At 37.3% G+C, this 15931-nt stretch overlaps 1 protein-coding gene and 1 non-coding gene across 2 annotated transcripts; both read right to left on the bottom strand.

Moving 5' to 3' along the window:
• Positions 1-8335: 8335 nt before the first annotated feature.
• trnap-agg lies at positions 8336-8407 on the bottom strand. The gene has a single exon. It is a non-coding gene; the product is annotated as a tRNA-Pro (tRNA).
• Positions 8408-9872: 1465 nt separating this feature from the next.
• Positions 9873-12266, bottom strand: LOC119886806 (guanylin-like). Its single transcript, XM_038697757.1, has 3 exons — positions 12066-12266; positions 11611-11797; positions 9873-10307 (listed from the first exon to the last, which is right to left on the bottom strand). Exons 1-3 carry the CDS (start codon positions 12135-12137, stop codon positions 10237-10239), a joined length of 330 nt encoding a protein of 109 aa, XP_038553685.1. The 5' UTR covers positions 12138-12266; the 3' UTR covers positions 9873-10236.
• Between the last annotated feature and the right edge of the window lie 3665 nt (positions 12267-15931).

Below are 15931 nucleotides of genomic sequence, written 5' to 3'. Positions count from 1 at the left end.
TTTTTATCTGTTGAAATACCTTTAAATGGCCAATACAACCCATAATATGCAATATTTCACTTGCCATAAAGTGACTGCAGCTTCTGCCTATTGACTGAAAGGTAGTCTCTGCCTCAAAATGACTTGATTTCATTCAAGAGAATTATATTTGGCAGATTATAAAACCAAAATTGCCCCCCCTTTTTATTTCATATATAACATTGAATTTTTGAATGACATACTAACCAATAAACTAAAAATGTCCCCGGTTTTCTTTTCAGAAATCTGGTCACCTTATGTCAGATACAGTACTGTTGCCAAGTTTATAAATTTGCCCGCTGTTATTTATCAGTAATGTTAGCTAAGCTATTTGTTAAGAGCAGTGGCAGCAAGCTAGATGTAATGTAGGCCAACGTCAACAGGATAAAACGTGTCGGCATCTGTGTTATTTACACTGGGGGAGCTGGGGAATTTTTGTATCAGATTTGGCACGGGTACCACAGCTAGCTACTCTCATTGACCAGGTTTCAAAGAGTTGCCAACTCTGGCTAATTAATGTTAAAGAGGTGGTATTATGCTTTTTGGGTTTTCCCCTCTACTTTATTGAGTTATATATCTTTTTTGTGTATGTAATAGGTTTGCAAAGTGAAAAAGCCCAAAGTCCACCCCAAAGGGAGTTCCCATCTCCCACAGAAAGCACTGCTTTAAACTGCCTGTTTAAACAGCTTGTTTGTAGTCCAGCCTTTACTTCCGCTTTCTTGTGATGTCACCAGTAAATACGAGTCATAATGCTCACCGAGCGACTAGTCACACCCTCAAAAATGGTGGAAAAACACTAAGCTGCAGCACACCTCTCCACTCCCTTCCAAACACTAGCTACCCTCCAGGCAGTCAGTGAAGTTGTTATTGTGATGTAGAGACAGAGCTCAGTTAAAATGTTATGGATGAAAGATATTTTTGTTACAGATTAATAACTCACCACTCTGAAACTCTTCCTCCAGTCCATATTGCCAAGCTGGTAGGAAACATGTTGCCTACAGCTGAATTGAAGCTGTTTACCGTCTTTTCGCTGACCCACCTTTCTCTGCTTCTGATTGGCTAGTAGTCCTTAATTAGGAACTGCACATGTGCAACTCCCAACAAAGATCATTTAGAGACAACATGTATCACTCAATAGCTAAAACGAAGCCTTCAACACAGGGTGAAAAGAGGAGCTGCAGCAATTTGCAGTATGACAAAAAATATGGTGTTTTTTTTTTAAATGAAACCATGTAAACCTGTTCTGGTACAAATAGGATTTTGAACCTGAAAATGAGCATAATACCACCTCTTTAACATTACTGTAGCTAGCTAGTCTAGCAAAAATGTCAGATAACTGTTATAAGTGTTCTAACAACATAGTGTAAGTGTAACTGTAATACAATGCTGCAACAAAGGCTTAATGATGCCTTTAAAAGCATAAGGTGAACCAATTTTGAACATCTACTTTAAAAACGTTTTTTTTAGTGACAGTATGTGAGCAAAAAGACACACCTGAGCAGCAGGTATGCTAAAATGCTTTGTTTACCTTGCTGTGTCGCGGCAGTGCAGCAGGCGCGAGCTGTGACAATAAGTAATGGAATCTAACTTATGTGGACTCTAAATGAGCCAAGTGGAATGGAAGAAGAAGCAGCAGTGTAAAAGTGATGGCTGTAGAATGGAGTTTAATTTATTAGTGCACTCCTCAAGTGGAATGGATTTGACTGATGAAAAACAGATGCGGTGAATTACAGAAAACAAAAGTTTGTAGGTCCAATTACATTGGTTTTAAAAAGTGGGCGGGTCTTGTCCCACCCACATACAATGGTTCCAACGCCATTTAATATTAGCTTTTAGACACATCAACACTGCATGGGGAGAATTCACTTAGGCGTACTGAGTAGGCTGTGACTTGCTACCCAGCTGCCATGTCTGACAAATTACAGGTCCAAAGATTGCACACATTACTGCAGCACTGAGGATTGGTTCAGTGTGATTTTGCTCTGTAGTTTGGCTTGCATACAAGCATACATATGTAAGCTGTTGAAAAGGATCCTATTTAAAGTGGCTACTGTCTGAATTTAATAACCTGATGGTGGAAGGAATAAAAGATTTGGAGTAACGATTACTATATATGGATGCATGTATTTATGCAGATTGCTTTTATTTTATTATATTTTCCTGTGTGTATATCTGTGGGTATATGCTCATGTATAGCCTGGCCATTTAGGCATCATTTACATATTTATTTAATTTATTACAGCCAATAAATGCAGGAAGTTAAGTTGGTCAGAATATAGCAATAAATAAATAAATAATGCAGTAAATCTCATGAAATAATTTAGTTTAGGCTCTGCCTTCAGGGTCCGAACTATGGGGGAGCCAGGGGGATCTTAGTTCCCCTTAATAAGACATCGGCTCCCCTAAAAGCATGATTTGTGATATTTTAGGGGTCTCTAAAATATTGACAGCATGATTTATTGCCATTAATCTCTATATTTCTCTATCATCATGAATTATGCGGAGCATCTTCATCCAGCCAGAGGGAACATTCACCGACCGTCCGCAACGGGCCAGTTGTTCCGCAATCTCCTGTCCAACTCTCTCTCCGGTACGGGTTGTGTCGCTAGTAAGACCGACGCGCTGTGACGGTTCGTGATTGTTCCCTCTGGCTGGATGAATATTACGCATGATCCATGCACTACTGCCGCTGGGGGCTCTCCACAGCGCCACGCAACTTTCTAAATTCTTCCCTCTCACGGAGAAAAGAGAGGTCGGGTCACAAACACAGCCTCAGCTGTTGTGCGAAAGCGTAATTGTAGCAAAATGGCTATGATAATAGTAATGGTAATAGCCTAATTATTAATATTGAATACTGATACTCTCACAGTCAGCCCCTGGCCTACATGCTTACTGAAAATAATGATTCAGCAGTAACAATCCCAGTAAAATTTCCCCTTTCTTTTACCTCAAGTAAACATAGCTAAAGTTCAGCAAGTAACAGTCACTAACAACAACTTACAGTTTCACTCTGTATCACTCACTACACTGAATCAATCTTCCTTCACCATGTCTGTTTGTTGCTGTGTGTATGTGTGTGTCTCTCTCTTTGTGTAGTAACGTTGCTCTGCAGAGCAGCAATAAAAGGCAGACTCCCTCAGGGTCCTAGTGCCCAACCGCAGCAGGGATCCAAATTGTGAAGCAGAGGAAACAACCAGAAGGATTATTTTAAGCCACTAAATACAAATTATATTTGTATTATTCTATAGTATTTATCAATATTCTTGCTTATCTTTGTTGAGTACATTCTGCACCGTGAAAATAATAATAATAAAAAAAATCTAAATCTAATAGAAATAATTATTTTTCTTATTATTATTTGGGGGCGTAACGATGTCCATGTTTAGAATAATAGAATAAAAAGGGGTGTAAACTAACACTTTTCTTTGGAACTCTTTGGAAGGCATGTATATCATCATGACGTTCTGGTAGCTCTGAATAACTGAGATACTCTCCAGATTATTTCACTGCATATGCATACAGTATGTGTCAACCCTACCGTTTTACCCAGAAATCTCCAATGTTTTGCCATTGCCTGAAAATGTATTTATTCCCTTAATTTCAAATCCCAATGTTGACAACTATGACAGGTATACTTGGGAAAGGTAGGTGTGATCTGATATGCTAAGGATGGCCCTGATAGTTTTTTCTTCTTTAAACAAACATGTCCCTTGCTCGGTCAAGATATTTGTAATTTTACAACATTTAGACTGCCTTTAAACCTGAAAGAGTTCAAAGTCAGAACACATGTTTTCGTTGGCTTCCCCATATCATCTTACAACATGAAGTATGTGGATTTGAAACGAACCTTGCAGGCTTTTGTGTAGAATGTTCTCCCATGGTACAAAGTGTTAACGTTAGATGCCATTGAAACTCTAAATCTCAGGTGTAAATGTGATTGTGTTAATCTGTCTATATGTTTGTTGGCCCTGGCATAGACTTTCAGTCACTTGAGAGACTCATCACAAACAGACGCCTTTCCTGCTGCTGCTGCTGGCTTGACTCGTCTTTACGCTAGTGGCCAAGCCGGCTGGCATGGGTGTGTTTGAGAATTGTCTGCCTGTCTACTCACAGATAACTGAACACATGTGTCCCTTGCGAGAGGATCTGAGGAAGAGCTCTTCAAGGATCTCTTCACAATCGCCACTGCCCAGGCTAAGCACATTTTTTGTTCCATGTCCTCACTACCCTGTCAGTGTGCACCCTGGGACGTCCGCCAAAATTGTTGTTGATTATACCATCTATCTAATGGGCAGCAATGACCAACAATGCAGCAATAAGAGAAGTTTAAGGAGGATTTTGAACACTAGCAAACAGTGTATAATTTAAGGCCCACTGACCACTCTCCCCGTTTTGGCAATGTAAAGTTTCGCCGACTAAGGCTATATCCACACTGCTACATTTTTGTTTTAAAACAGAGACCTTTTGCTACATTTGCACCTTCTGTCCAGACTAAAATGGTGAAGCCGAAGACTTTGAAAGGAGAAGGTTGAAAACGCTGCCAACCTTGTTTTTCATTTTAAAACTCTGGGGTAGCGTATTGTTGCGGACAAGCAAAAAACAGAGGACGCTAAAAACCACGATGCAGACACTCACATTTGGATTCCTGTCTTATAAGTCAAGCAAACCAAAAACACAATGCTACTGACAGTGTTTTTGGTTTGGTACTTTTATTATACTGTTCAAATAACAGTTATACACTTTGCACTGTGCATGTCACCACATGTCCTTTGCAACAACTCTGTTTTCTGCAGTATAAATCACATATCTGGCTTGAGGGCTACTGCTGACACAGAAACATCCCCCACACAGACAACTTCACCACCTTCCACAACAGAACTGATCTCTCTCTCTCTCTCTCTCTCTCTTTCTTACTGATATCTCTCTCTTTAAACATCACCTACAGGCAAATCAGGCAGGATCATGGAAAGTCATGAGTTGACATTTTAAGTATTCTTCTCATAGTTTGCCCAATCAGGAAAATCCCATGCCTACATACACTTTTTTAGTAATAATTAACAATACACATAACTGAAGTAAAATATTACCATGATCAGTCAGCTGTTGCTCACCTGGATAATCTTTTTTATGTTAAACCTCTTATGTCATATTCAGGTTCTGGTGCTTAGTACTGCTAAATGTCAGATGCATATCTAACAGAACTTTTTTATTTTAATGACATTATATGTAACAACAAACTTGAGTGCATTATGCTCACTGAGAACTGGCTGGATGAGACTGATAACAAACACACTTACATTGCCCAAATGCAAGGGGAAGGGCTACGGGAAAGAGTGGTGTGTTGCTACCCTCTGTGCTGAGCTATGATATTGGGTAATGGTAATATTGGTAAAATTTCTTTTGGCAATTTCTGATCCTTTAAATATGTTTCTCTCGTTTGTAAAAATGTATTCCCTTCACATCATCTACGTGAACTTAAACATGGATTAGGAATTTAGTGAGATTCTACTGAAAATTTTTAATTGAATTTAACTGCTGTCATCTCGGGGGACTTCCACAGTGATAACCCCAATAATCCAAATACACACAGATTTGTGATCTGTCATCATCCATTTGAATTCTCACAACATGTTACAGGGCCTACTTGCAAAAAAGCCAGACACTTGTTATTTCAAAGTATCAAATAACTAATAAAAACCAAACATATCACAGTCTATTATAAGAACTACCTAAAATGACAGAAACCATCGTTTGGAAACATTTAGTTGCTGTGTACTTTAATTTAGATTTTTGTCTGCTCAGCTGTTGTTATGACCCATGTTTTATTCAAATATTCTATTCTAACTGAGCACCCCCTTCATTTCACTGCATGTTTTATGACAAATAAAGAACCTTGACATTGAACTCTCAAGTTGTCTTTTTTTTTTAAATAAAAGAGCCAGAACATGGTCAGGGCATGACACAAAATGACATGGACACAGATAATTACAGTAATATACCTGTCATACCTGTAAGAGTATAGTTAACTCTTTATAATATATGGTGAACATTACCAGTTACCAGTATGTTGTTACTGAGGTGACTGTGCTGCTGTCAACCAATGAGCTGTTTCTAACCCTAATTTTATTCACATGCACTTGTTTTCCTTTTTGAAGTGAAAAGCTAATAAAAAGAGAAGACATAACTGAAATCATTGCATGAAAGTAATAGATTTATGCAGAGGTTCTATGACGTGCTAACACCATGCTCTGAGGTCTGCAGAATGAAGTTAATATAGTTTAGTAAATTGCGCCCTCTGGTGTGTATTGAGAGGAATGAGCACACTGAGAAGGACTGAAGCGTCACTAGACAAATGTAGGCATTCAAAGTAAAGGTACTCATTTTGGAAGAATGACCCCTCTCACAGTGTTATATTATTATGTATGTAAAATTATCATTAAATCATATCATTATTATTATCAAGGGTTTATGGGAGATTTTTTTTGTGGACTACTTTATATAGTGCTGGTTAATACAAACCATGATAATACATCACGTTATAAAGGCTGAGTAAATGTTTTTTTATTTAAAAAATCTTAATCTGCAAAGTATAACTGTCAAGTAAATGTAAAAAGTACAATATTTCCTTCTGATATGTATGACAATAGCTTAATAGGCTATCCTACAAGTGACCTACCTCTAAACTGTAGCTAAGTAGCCTACATGAGGAACGGAATAACTTATGACTAACTTATTTACTTTCCACATCGGCATTTAGAGCAAGGCTGCAACTAACGATTACTTTCATTAGTGATTGATCTGTTGACTATTTTTCAGAGGCAGAAAAATTACAAAAATATTCTACTTGTAGTAAAAGTACGATTACTTTGATGAACTTTTTTAAAGTAAAGTTACTGTTATAAAAATCTACTCAAGTAAAAGTAAAGAGTAGCTCATTTAAAATTTACTCAGAGTAAAAGTTAGGCCCACTTATTAGTTACTTTTTTAACCTTCTTAAATAAGTTATTTATATTGATTTAATATCTTATTTATACTTGTTATACTTATTACATTGAATTTAAGTCTTTTGTGATTTGATAAGGGAACAAAGCCATATGGCGCTTTCAATTTTAGTTAGTTTGACAGATATTTTGCCAAATCAATGGCAAAAAACAATGACATTTAATGTCATAATGAGAAGTTTGAGAATGTTTTCGCTTCATTAGGAAACTGGCAGAACAGATTAAACTCTGGCGGGCCAAACTGGACTGGGAAAACGGGAAACACTGGACTCTATATTAAGTCAAATCCCTATTTACATTCAAACAAGTGGTCATTTTAATGGGATTTCATAAGTGTTAGTTCAATAAATAACTAGTTACCAGCAGGTTACTAATGCCAACCAACACTGTCATGCACCAATGTCTTTTTGGCTGTTTGGAGCAAGGCATACTAAACTATAAAAACATACTTTTAACCACCAATGGAAGTAGGCTATTATTTAACAAACCTCTATATCAGGGGTCCTCAACTACATTTGTTCTAAGCAGACACTGTGGGGACCGGACTTTCACATGCCATATTACTGTTTAATATTTTTAACTTTCCCAAATGAACCTTTTTATATCAGTGTGAACAGACTCCTTAAAAACATGGTAGGGCTAAATCCATAAGCATAAATCTTCATAGGCTACTACATAGGTTTACTGAACTAGAAAATGTTCTCAGACCGCAGCCAAGGAGTTCACTGAGGAGAGATGGTTAAAATCTGTAGCCTAATTGTAAATGTAACTCTGATTGGCATTAATTTACCGATTGACACTATTATGCAGCTGCATTGTAGCAAGGTAGGCTACTACTTTAAACAAAACATACTCAAGTAAAAGTAAAATTACAGATTTAAAAATCTACTTCAAAAAGACTCATAGTACACAAAAACCTACTCAATGACGTCAGTAATTGTAATTCGTTACTTTCCACCTCTGCTATTTTTCCGATATGATGCTTAAAAATTTAGTTTATAAACAGTCAGAAAAAAGCAAACATCCACACTTTTGAGAAGCTCTTTTAAAACAAATAGATATTGCTTCAATGAAGGGCTGGAACAACCTAATAGGCTACAGTAGGCTGTATTCTGTATGATCCAGCAAAATCTAGAGCAAACTTAAAGCTGTGAAATATGGGACAACTAATAATTTACCTATATATATACTTAACTATGTCACAATTTTTTATGTTTTTGTATATGTTCTGTATGTTTTGGCACTACACATACGTGGACTGAGAGTTACTGCTAAAATATGTGCATATTTGTCTTTCTGGAAAACTTCAAAAGCAAGGGCTCGTCCGGGATTTGAACCCGGGACCTCTCGCACCCTAAGCGAGAATCATACCCCTAGACCAACGAGCCACGTGTCTTATTCAAATCAGTTTAAAACACCAAAGAGGCGATGAAAAAGATTTCATGGACTGGTCTTACCGTAAGGTCGAGTACATATTATTTCTATATACAGAGTGGGAAACATGTCTGTTTGTGAGATCTGTAACTGTGTATAATGTTCGCTGGAATAGTCACAAGTGTTATTTTAAAATTGACACATTGTTACACCGCCAGAGGTCATCAGACGTTGTCAAGGGGAAGCAGAGGCGAGAGGTCTCACTCCCTGCTACATCCGTCTTCGTTAAATAGCCTTTTAATAGCCTACAAATGTTTCACCACTTTGATTTTTATTGTGTTTAATCTATTTTGTCATGTGTTTTAGCTACTGTATTCAAATGTATCTGTCTATTTTCATTTCTACATTATCTGACCATTTCCCTCTGATTCTGTTTGCTTTCCTTGGCTGTGAACTTAATTAATTCACTACAGAGAAACCTTACTTTGATAGAGGAAAAGTGCAGTGGTGAAAGAATTTTTCAGAGCCTTTACTTAAGTAAAAGTGGCTTTACCACACTGTGAAAATACATTAGGAATGGAAACGCACATCAGCCATCAAAGATTGGACACACCGTGTTTGTTGAGGTTGATCACCTTCATTAGACCAGTCCAATAACTGATCTATTAAACTCACATTATTGCAGGGTTTATCGATCAGCGAATGCAATTTAAACACAATGCAGAGAGTAGAGCAGCTTTACATAGTAAATGGCAGTTCCCTCAATGACTGATGATCATGTGTGACATCTGATAGCTGTAACAATACACATCCCTGATTGCTGCTGACACAAATTAGCTGCTCTAGTTGGCTATATCCAGTAAGATGAAATTTTAGATTAGAATTTTAGATTGCTGTACACATGTGTGAGAAGATCTGATGAGAAGAATCTGAACAAATAAAGACAGATCTCTGAACCATAGTAGGAGAGTGTACACACAAATTATCACAAGTTATCAGCTTTGCAGCCGGTATGTGAACCATTTGAAACTGAGTGATTCATCTTCTAAAGAGACTATCTTTGACTTAAATAGTGACAATTTGCATTCTCATTACTTTAGTGTTGGCTTATTCACCATTGTTGTTGTTGACTCACCATTATGTCCCTTCATTTTTTTTCATTCAGCTTTTAAAAAGATAACTCACTTTATGAGTGTGCATGTGTGTAGCCATGTATTACTCATGTAATGGGGACATAAATCTGTTTACACAGTCACATTGTGGGGACTTGCCTTTCTAGAGGCAGATGTAATAGTTACAGTTAAGGGTAAGTCTCCAGCAAATCAATGTAAGTCAATGTAATGTCCTTTGAAGTGATGGAAACACTACTGTGTGTGTGTGTGTGTGTGTGTGATTTTGTCTTATGGTAAGATACAGAGTGTGTGCATTACTATATTCTTGAAACAAAAGGTAAAAACTGCTTTCAAGGATGCAAAGTATACATATTTTTATTTCCAAGAAGCTGCATCAGACTCAATAAATTAAAAGTTGAAGACAACAAAGTAATATTCAAACACTGCAGAAAGTCTGTCTTTACTGACAAGGGACTATGTATGTATGAACAGCATCTAGCAAAAGTTAAACACAAACAAAAATGGTGAATGGCTCAGTGTTTTTTATATATCTATAAAAATCCAGTGCTTTGACCACTGAGCCTTGAAACCTGTTTGACGTTGTTGCTGGGTGACAGGATGTTTTTGTCGATGTCCATGGATGCCTTATACATAGAAATGTAAAAGAACTATGGAGGATGACGCCCCCAGAGGCTTTCAGTGGATATGTTTGTGTCAGGCAGATGGCAGCCTTAGTTCAGACACCCATAGCAGGAGGGGTTGGCACATATTTCACAAGGATCCAGGGATGCCATGATATACCCTGGAAAGCACAAGGGGGAAAAAGAGAAACATAAATATTTATCTGACCTAAAAGATGTTTTTGCACCACCCAAAGGGCCAGCTTTTCAGTTTTATGAAATACTGCTAATATTGAGAATGGGATCCGTATCCGTCTCAGTAAAGCAACAAGGGTGGTGTCTATGCCTAATGAGCTTTAATGGTCCCCAAAGACTATTTGCACAGCTTTTCACAGGCTTCTTGTCTGCCATTATCATTCCAGAGCCACTTTATGGTGCGGAAGTTGCAGGATGTGCATAATACAATGTGTAAACAGTGAACTCTTGTGAGCCTGCGTCTGTTGTCAGTGTCTTTAATCTCAAGTCTTAGAGAGAGCGCGTGCCTGAGTAATGAAACTGTGGATTAAACAGCCTCTCTGAGAGCCTGTGTATTGTTTCCTGTATGAATTGCCAAATATTGACATTGATGCTCAATGAACAAGTAGGTGTTGAGCGGATTGGTTATCAAGAAGATTGATCTGACTCTCATATTTGTATGGATCCTTGTACAGATTAAATAAGTGAGATATAACTAATTGATTAGCAAGCTTTAGAGGTGCTGGTAGGCTAATTTTATTAGTCTAATTTATTTATTATTTATTATTATCAACAAATCCCATTAAAAGTCCAAAACCAACAAAATTGTCGGTGTAGCCAAAGCCAAATGAGCTAGGTGACATATTCCTTCATTTAATGAAATTAATAAATATTCAGAATTGCAACAAATGTGTATTAATCCACAGCAGAAAATAGTCCTCAAGAAATGTACAATTTACTCTTGTTTGAGTAATGTTTCATAAAAAACAGTGACTAATTTAGCCCTTTTTAAACAGCTATATATTTTTGAACTTTTTGTAAAGAAATTTTCAATGATGAAATATATGACTGGAAAAGTAGTTTTTTATTCGACTGACAGTCGAAACAAAGAAGGTGCATTTTGAAATGTTGCGTTTATTGTTTTTAACGGTTACCCAAAATGCTGCTACACAAATCTTCAACGCTAATTTCACCCTCACACTCTGTCATGCTGATATCATCAAACCCCTGGTTGACAATAACAAGAATATTAAATAATGCCAGCGCCGCACTTTAATTTTGAATGCTTGAAGATAGCGTACCCTCTGCACTATGCTGTTTAGAGATGAATATTATTTTCACATAAGAGTCATTCCTTCATATATAGATTAGAAGGAGACTCGAGAGGAACTCACTCTAATATGATGCTATATTTTATGTCTGTTATTTCGGTATTTGTTATTTGTTTGTTCCTCCTTTGCTCTGTCTTACCTAGTTCTGAGAAAACGATGCCTGCTCCCTTCCCTTGGCACACAGGATGAAAGATCTGCGGCAGGAGAGGGTTGGCGCAAACGGCTACAACGCTTGTCTCAGCGAGGCGAGGGCTAACGCTCTGGTCTACATCCATCAGCTCCTTCAGCTGCTTCACCGTCTCCAAGGGGAAGCTCCTGTCTCCAACCTGGAGGGGAGGGAACAAGAAGAACTTCAAGGGATGACACAAATCTGGCACAATTAAAATCTTCCAAGTGCAGGTGGAATGAATTGAGAATGAATGCATGCTTGTAATGGGAATGATAAATAGGCACAGGGGCTGAAATGATCTACATAGCCACTTTAGTCGTGGCTCCTTGGTGTCAGCTACTACTAGATGCATTTAGAACAATAAAAAAAAGAGTCAAAAGAAAAAGACAAACCAAATAGCTTGATTGAAAAAAAGTGATACTCACCCTAACTTGCACATCTGCAGCTCCCATGCACACACAGACCATCAAAACCAGGGCAACACTGATGACTCTCATTTTCAGATGATGCAAGATGCTTCTCAGTTTAGAGGAGAGTTTCTTCTGTGGTAACTGTATATCTGCTCGGCCTCTTATAAGGTGTCTGAACAGATTAGTGAGTGATTTATTAACAAAGAAAACTGTGAGGGGAGTAAAGGTAGGGGGACTCTGGCTAGCCTACTGTAAGCGCATTAGATCCTCTTTTTTAGTTTATAACCACTAAATTTGTTTATAACCTCTATCTCTGTTGTTTCCTCCGTCAGCACGATATTTTATTATTTACTTTGGGTTTCATTTGAACGCATTTGATGCCTCACTGCACCCTAATAAATCTCATGCCTTGTTTCACTCCCACAGATATCCGTCACAGAGCTGTCTGATAAGAAAGCAGCCACAGAGCTGATCCATATAGGTCACTTGTTTGAACAGCTGTGATATTTGCAAATGATGACGTTTTCCAGATGCAAATGTCAACTTTTTTGTTTGGTTCCACAGTCAGTAAGATGTACGTTAGTGCAAAAGTTTATTTTCTCATAAACTTGAAATGCTTTACTGTAACAGTTATGAATCATGTCAACTCAAGATACAGAATTTTAAGTGAGTTAAATAAGAAGTTAGATTCTTACGTCAACTTGCCAGTGAGGAGGAGAAGCTGATTCCTAAACAGATGTGAGACTTCATTGAGAGTCACTGTCTGCAGCTCCTCCAGCAGCAATGAATTGTAGCCTGACTGTGTGAACTCCGAGACATTGTTTCATAACTCTCAGCAAAGTCACAAAATCGACTTGTTTTGGCGGGTTTTTAATCGAGGCTTCACCTTTCATGTTTATTTCTTTTTTGTACCTTTGAGGCAGACTTTCTGCCGTTTTTTGAGCCAACCTGTCGATAAAGAGGCAGGAGATAAAATGGATCATTTCAGACTGAGGATGGGGGATGCATGCAAACATTTACTTGTAGACCACCAAAATATAAGTATGAACCTAGAACTTAATTTTAACTTTCAAATAGTCATCACTATTAGAGACCCGGCTCCCTAGTATACTGATTTAAATAACCACTGTCAAGGTATTGTAAAAACAAAATGAAAAAATAAAAACATAAAATAAACATAAAATAGCAGTTAATTAAAAACTATAACGTTACATAAATGAACATTGTTGTTCATTGATTTTCATTGAATACTGTATGTATTATATAACTCTTACAGTTTTTCTTGATTGATTGATCACATCCTTTTTCACAACAGTTAACACAGATCTCATAGAAAGATCCCTAACTCTATCTGTTGAACTGTGTTGAACAAAAGAAACAAATCTATTTACAGCAGATAGACAATACTTGCATAATAATAAATCTCTAATGCACAGGTGTGAAACTCCTTTTCACAATTCTTCAATCAGCAATCAGTCCTTATCTAGCTATAGAAGATGTGGTATAGACAATAGAAGGGGTGGTGTAGGAGTAGCATTAAGAAGGGAAAATAGAGCTCAAGTTTCAAAACGGTTAACACACAATTATTTATTCATCATTCTCTCGTTCTCTATTTCAGAGCTGTTCATACTGTTCATATCCATATTCATGTACCAAATTCACCTACCTCAAGTACATAATGCCTGCACATAATACTTATTTATTCCAGCATCCTTTGCACTGTGTACATGTATGCCTGTATGTGTATGTGCACCTGTATATCTCATCCACCTCCAACATGTACATAATAATAATAATAAATAATAATAATAATAGTAATAATAATTTACTCCTGCATACTTTACACTCTGCTCATTGCATTATTATCTCAATCTGTCTATATTGTTTTTGTTGATAGTGTGTATATGTGTTCTCTATACTGTAGCTTGTGTCGGATTTTATTATTGTATTATTGTATAAGTAAGCGCATCGTGAGCATTGTACAATCCAGAGTCAAATTCCTTGTATGTGTACACATACCTGGCAATAAAAGCTGATTCTGATAAAATTCAGGTAACATTTATAGTATTGACCATGCCATCAATCATGGCTTGTCCTTTAGCAATGTGGCATCTATTGTCAGACTTTTTCAGAAGGAAAATAGGTAAGTCACAACATTACTGCTTTCCACTGTGTATTTCACCTTTATTGTTATACCCTGTTGGCAGAACAAACTGTGTCTACAGTAATGCAGATGTATAATCATATAATCATAATGTCAATTTTGACATGCTTTTTGAATCTCCTAGAATTACAGTGTTTTAACAGGGCATCTAAAAAAAGTGTAAAAAGTGGAAGTGTGCAGCAGGGTTGGTTATCTCTAATAAAATAGAAAAAAATCATGCTGTATCAACAAATGGCACAGGGATACAGCACAAGTTAAGGTTGAACTGGGTCATATTGATAACTGTATTTTGTTTTTTGTTGTTCATTGTGTAATGATTGATTGACAGAATATAATAATTTGACCATAAGTTGTGGTGCTTGATGGAAATATTTGATTTTGTTGCATATTTTTTTCATTTTATGTGAGTGTTGACAGAATGTGTCATTTTAGCCAGCAAATTTTGATTTAGGCCTGTGTGTGAACTGTTTTGAAAATGTGAAGTCAGAGGGGACAAATGTGTTAAAACAAATGAGAAAAACTGTTAATAACAATTTAACCAATGTATTGTAAAAAAAGAAAAAGAAAAAAAAAAAAGAACAATATTCAGATACATACGCACACACACACCAAGACAAAATGTCTGTTAATGAACAACTATGAAGTACTGGACGAGTATAGTTCACTGATTTTCATTGAATGCGGCATGTATTACATAACTCTTACAGTAACTGGTTAGAGTATGGAGGTCCAGGAAAACATAATCACAGTAGCCATGTTTCCAATCTCTTTGTCATGCGAATTTTAAGCAGACTTTTGAAATGTTGCAAAAAAGAGTAAAAAAAGTAAAAGCGAAATGGGTGTGTTTCCCTCAGCTGATATGGAGCAAACCAAACCAGGTACGTCAGAAGTTGACGTTAGTGTTGTAGTCAAGACCGCCCAAACCGAGACCAAGCGACCAAGCGACCAAGAGACCAAGAGACCAAGAGACCAAGAGACCAAGAGACCAAGAGACCAAGACTTTTAGGGGCTGAGAGCAGTCAAGACCAAGACAGAGGGAGGGTGAGACCGAGTCAAGACCAAGACCAGCACGGCACGCAATAAAATGTGGAACGAGATCATAGGTACTTCACAAATTGATCTGAAAGATCCACATTCCCATTAAAACACCCACATAATACGTAAGCATCGCAGGGAGGGGTGAGTCAGTAATTAGGGTTATTAGTTGCATTTGAAGCAATATGTTTTACTTCCATTCAAAGTTAGGATGTTAACAAATCAGACAATGCAAAAGCAATTTAATGATATTCCCAAAGTTATGGTCTTGACTGGTCTTGAAATAAAATCCCGAGTCCTCAATGTCCGAGACCGAGACAAGACCGAGTACAAATGCGGTTGAGACCGAGACCGAGTCTTGGTCTTAAGACTGGTCTTAAGACCAAGACCGGTCTCGAGTACTACAACACTAGTTGACGTTACACAAGACGTATGGGTTCCAAACCAGAAACAAAATCAGTTGCATGGAACTGAGGGCCATTGATCTTTGGCCATTGGTCCTCAGGAATGTGTTTCAAGTGGGCAAGTTGCTACCAGCCATGCACATTATGGGAATATCAGTATATAACAGTGGAAACATCTGATCAGACGTGAGTCACAAGTTTGCTAGTTTAGTGCATTAACTCGATTTTGACAAAGGCAAAAACCAGCTCAACCGAGCATAAAAACTTTTTTGCAAAAT

Source organism: Micropterus salmoides, unplaced genomic scaffold (assembly GCF_014851395.1).
Source record: "Micropterus salmoides isolate LMB-PRFRI ecotype aquatic unplaced genomic scaffold, ASM1485139v1 Ms_hic_scaffold_4, whole genome shotgun sequence".
In the NCBI taxonomy this organism is placed as follows: domain Eukaryota; kingdom Metazoa; phylum Chordata; class Actinopteri; order Centrarchiformes; family Centrarchidae; genus Micropterus; species Micropterus salmoides.
The sequence above is the reverse complement of the archived record's forward strand: the minus strand, read 5'-3'. Positions and strand labels throughout refer to the sequence as shown.

Coding starts and splice junctions, on each gene's coding strand:
- LOC119886806 (XM_038697757.1), bottom strand. CDS start 12,137: ATGAGAGTCATCAGTGTTGCCCTGGTTTTGATGGTCTGTGTGTGCATG. Junction 11,798..12,065: donor CTGCAGATGTGCAAGTTAGG/GTGAGTATCACT, acceptor CCTCCCCTCCAG/GTTGGAGACAGGAGCTTCCC. Junction 10,308..11,610: donor CATCGTTTTCTCAGAACTAG/GTAAGACAGAGC, acceptor TGTGCTTTCCAG/GGTATATCATGGCATCCCTG.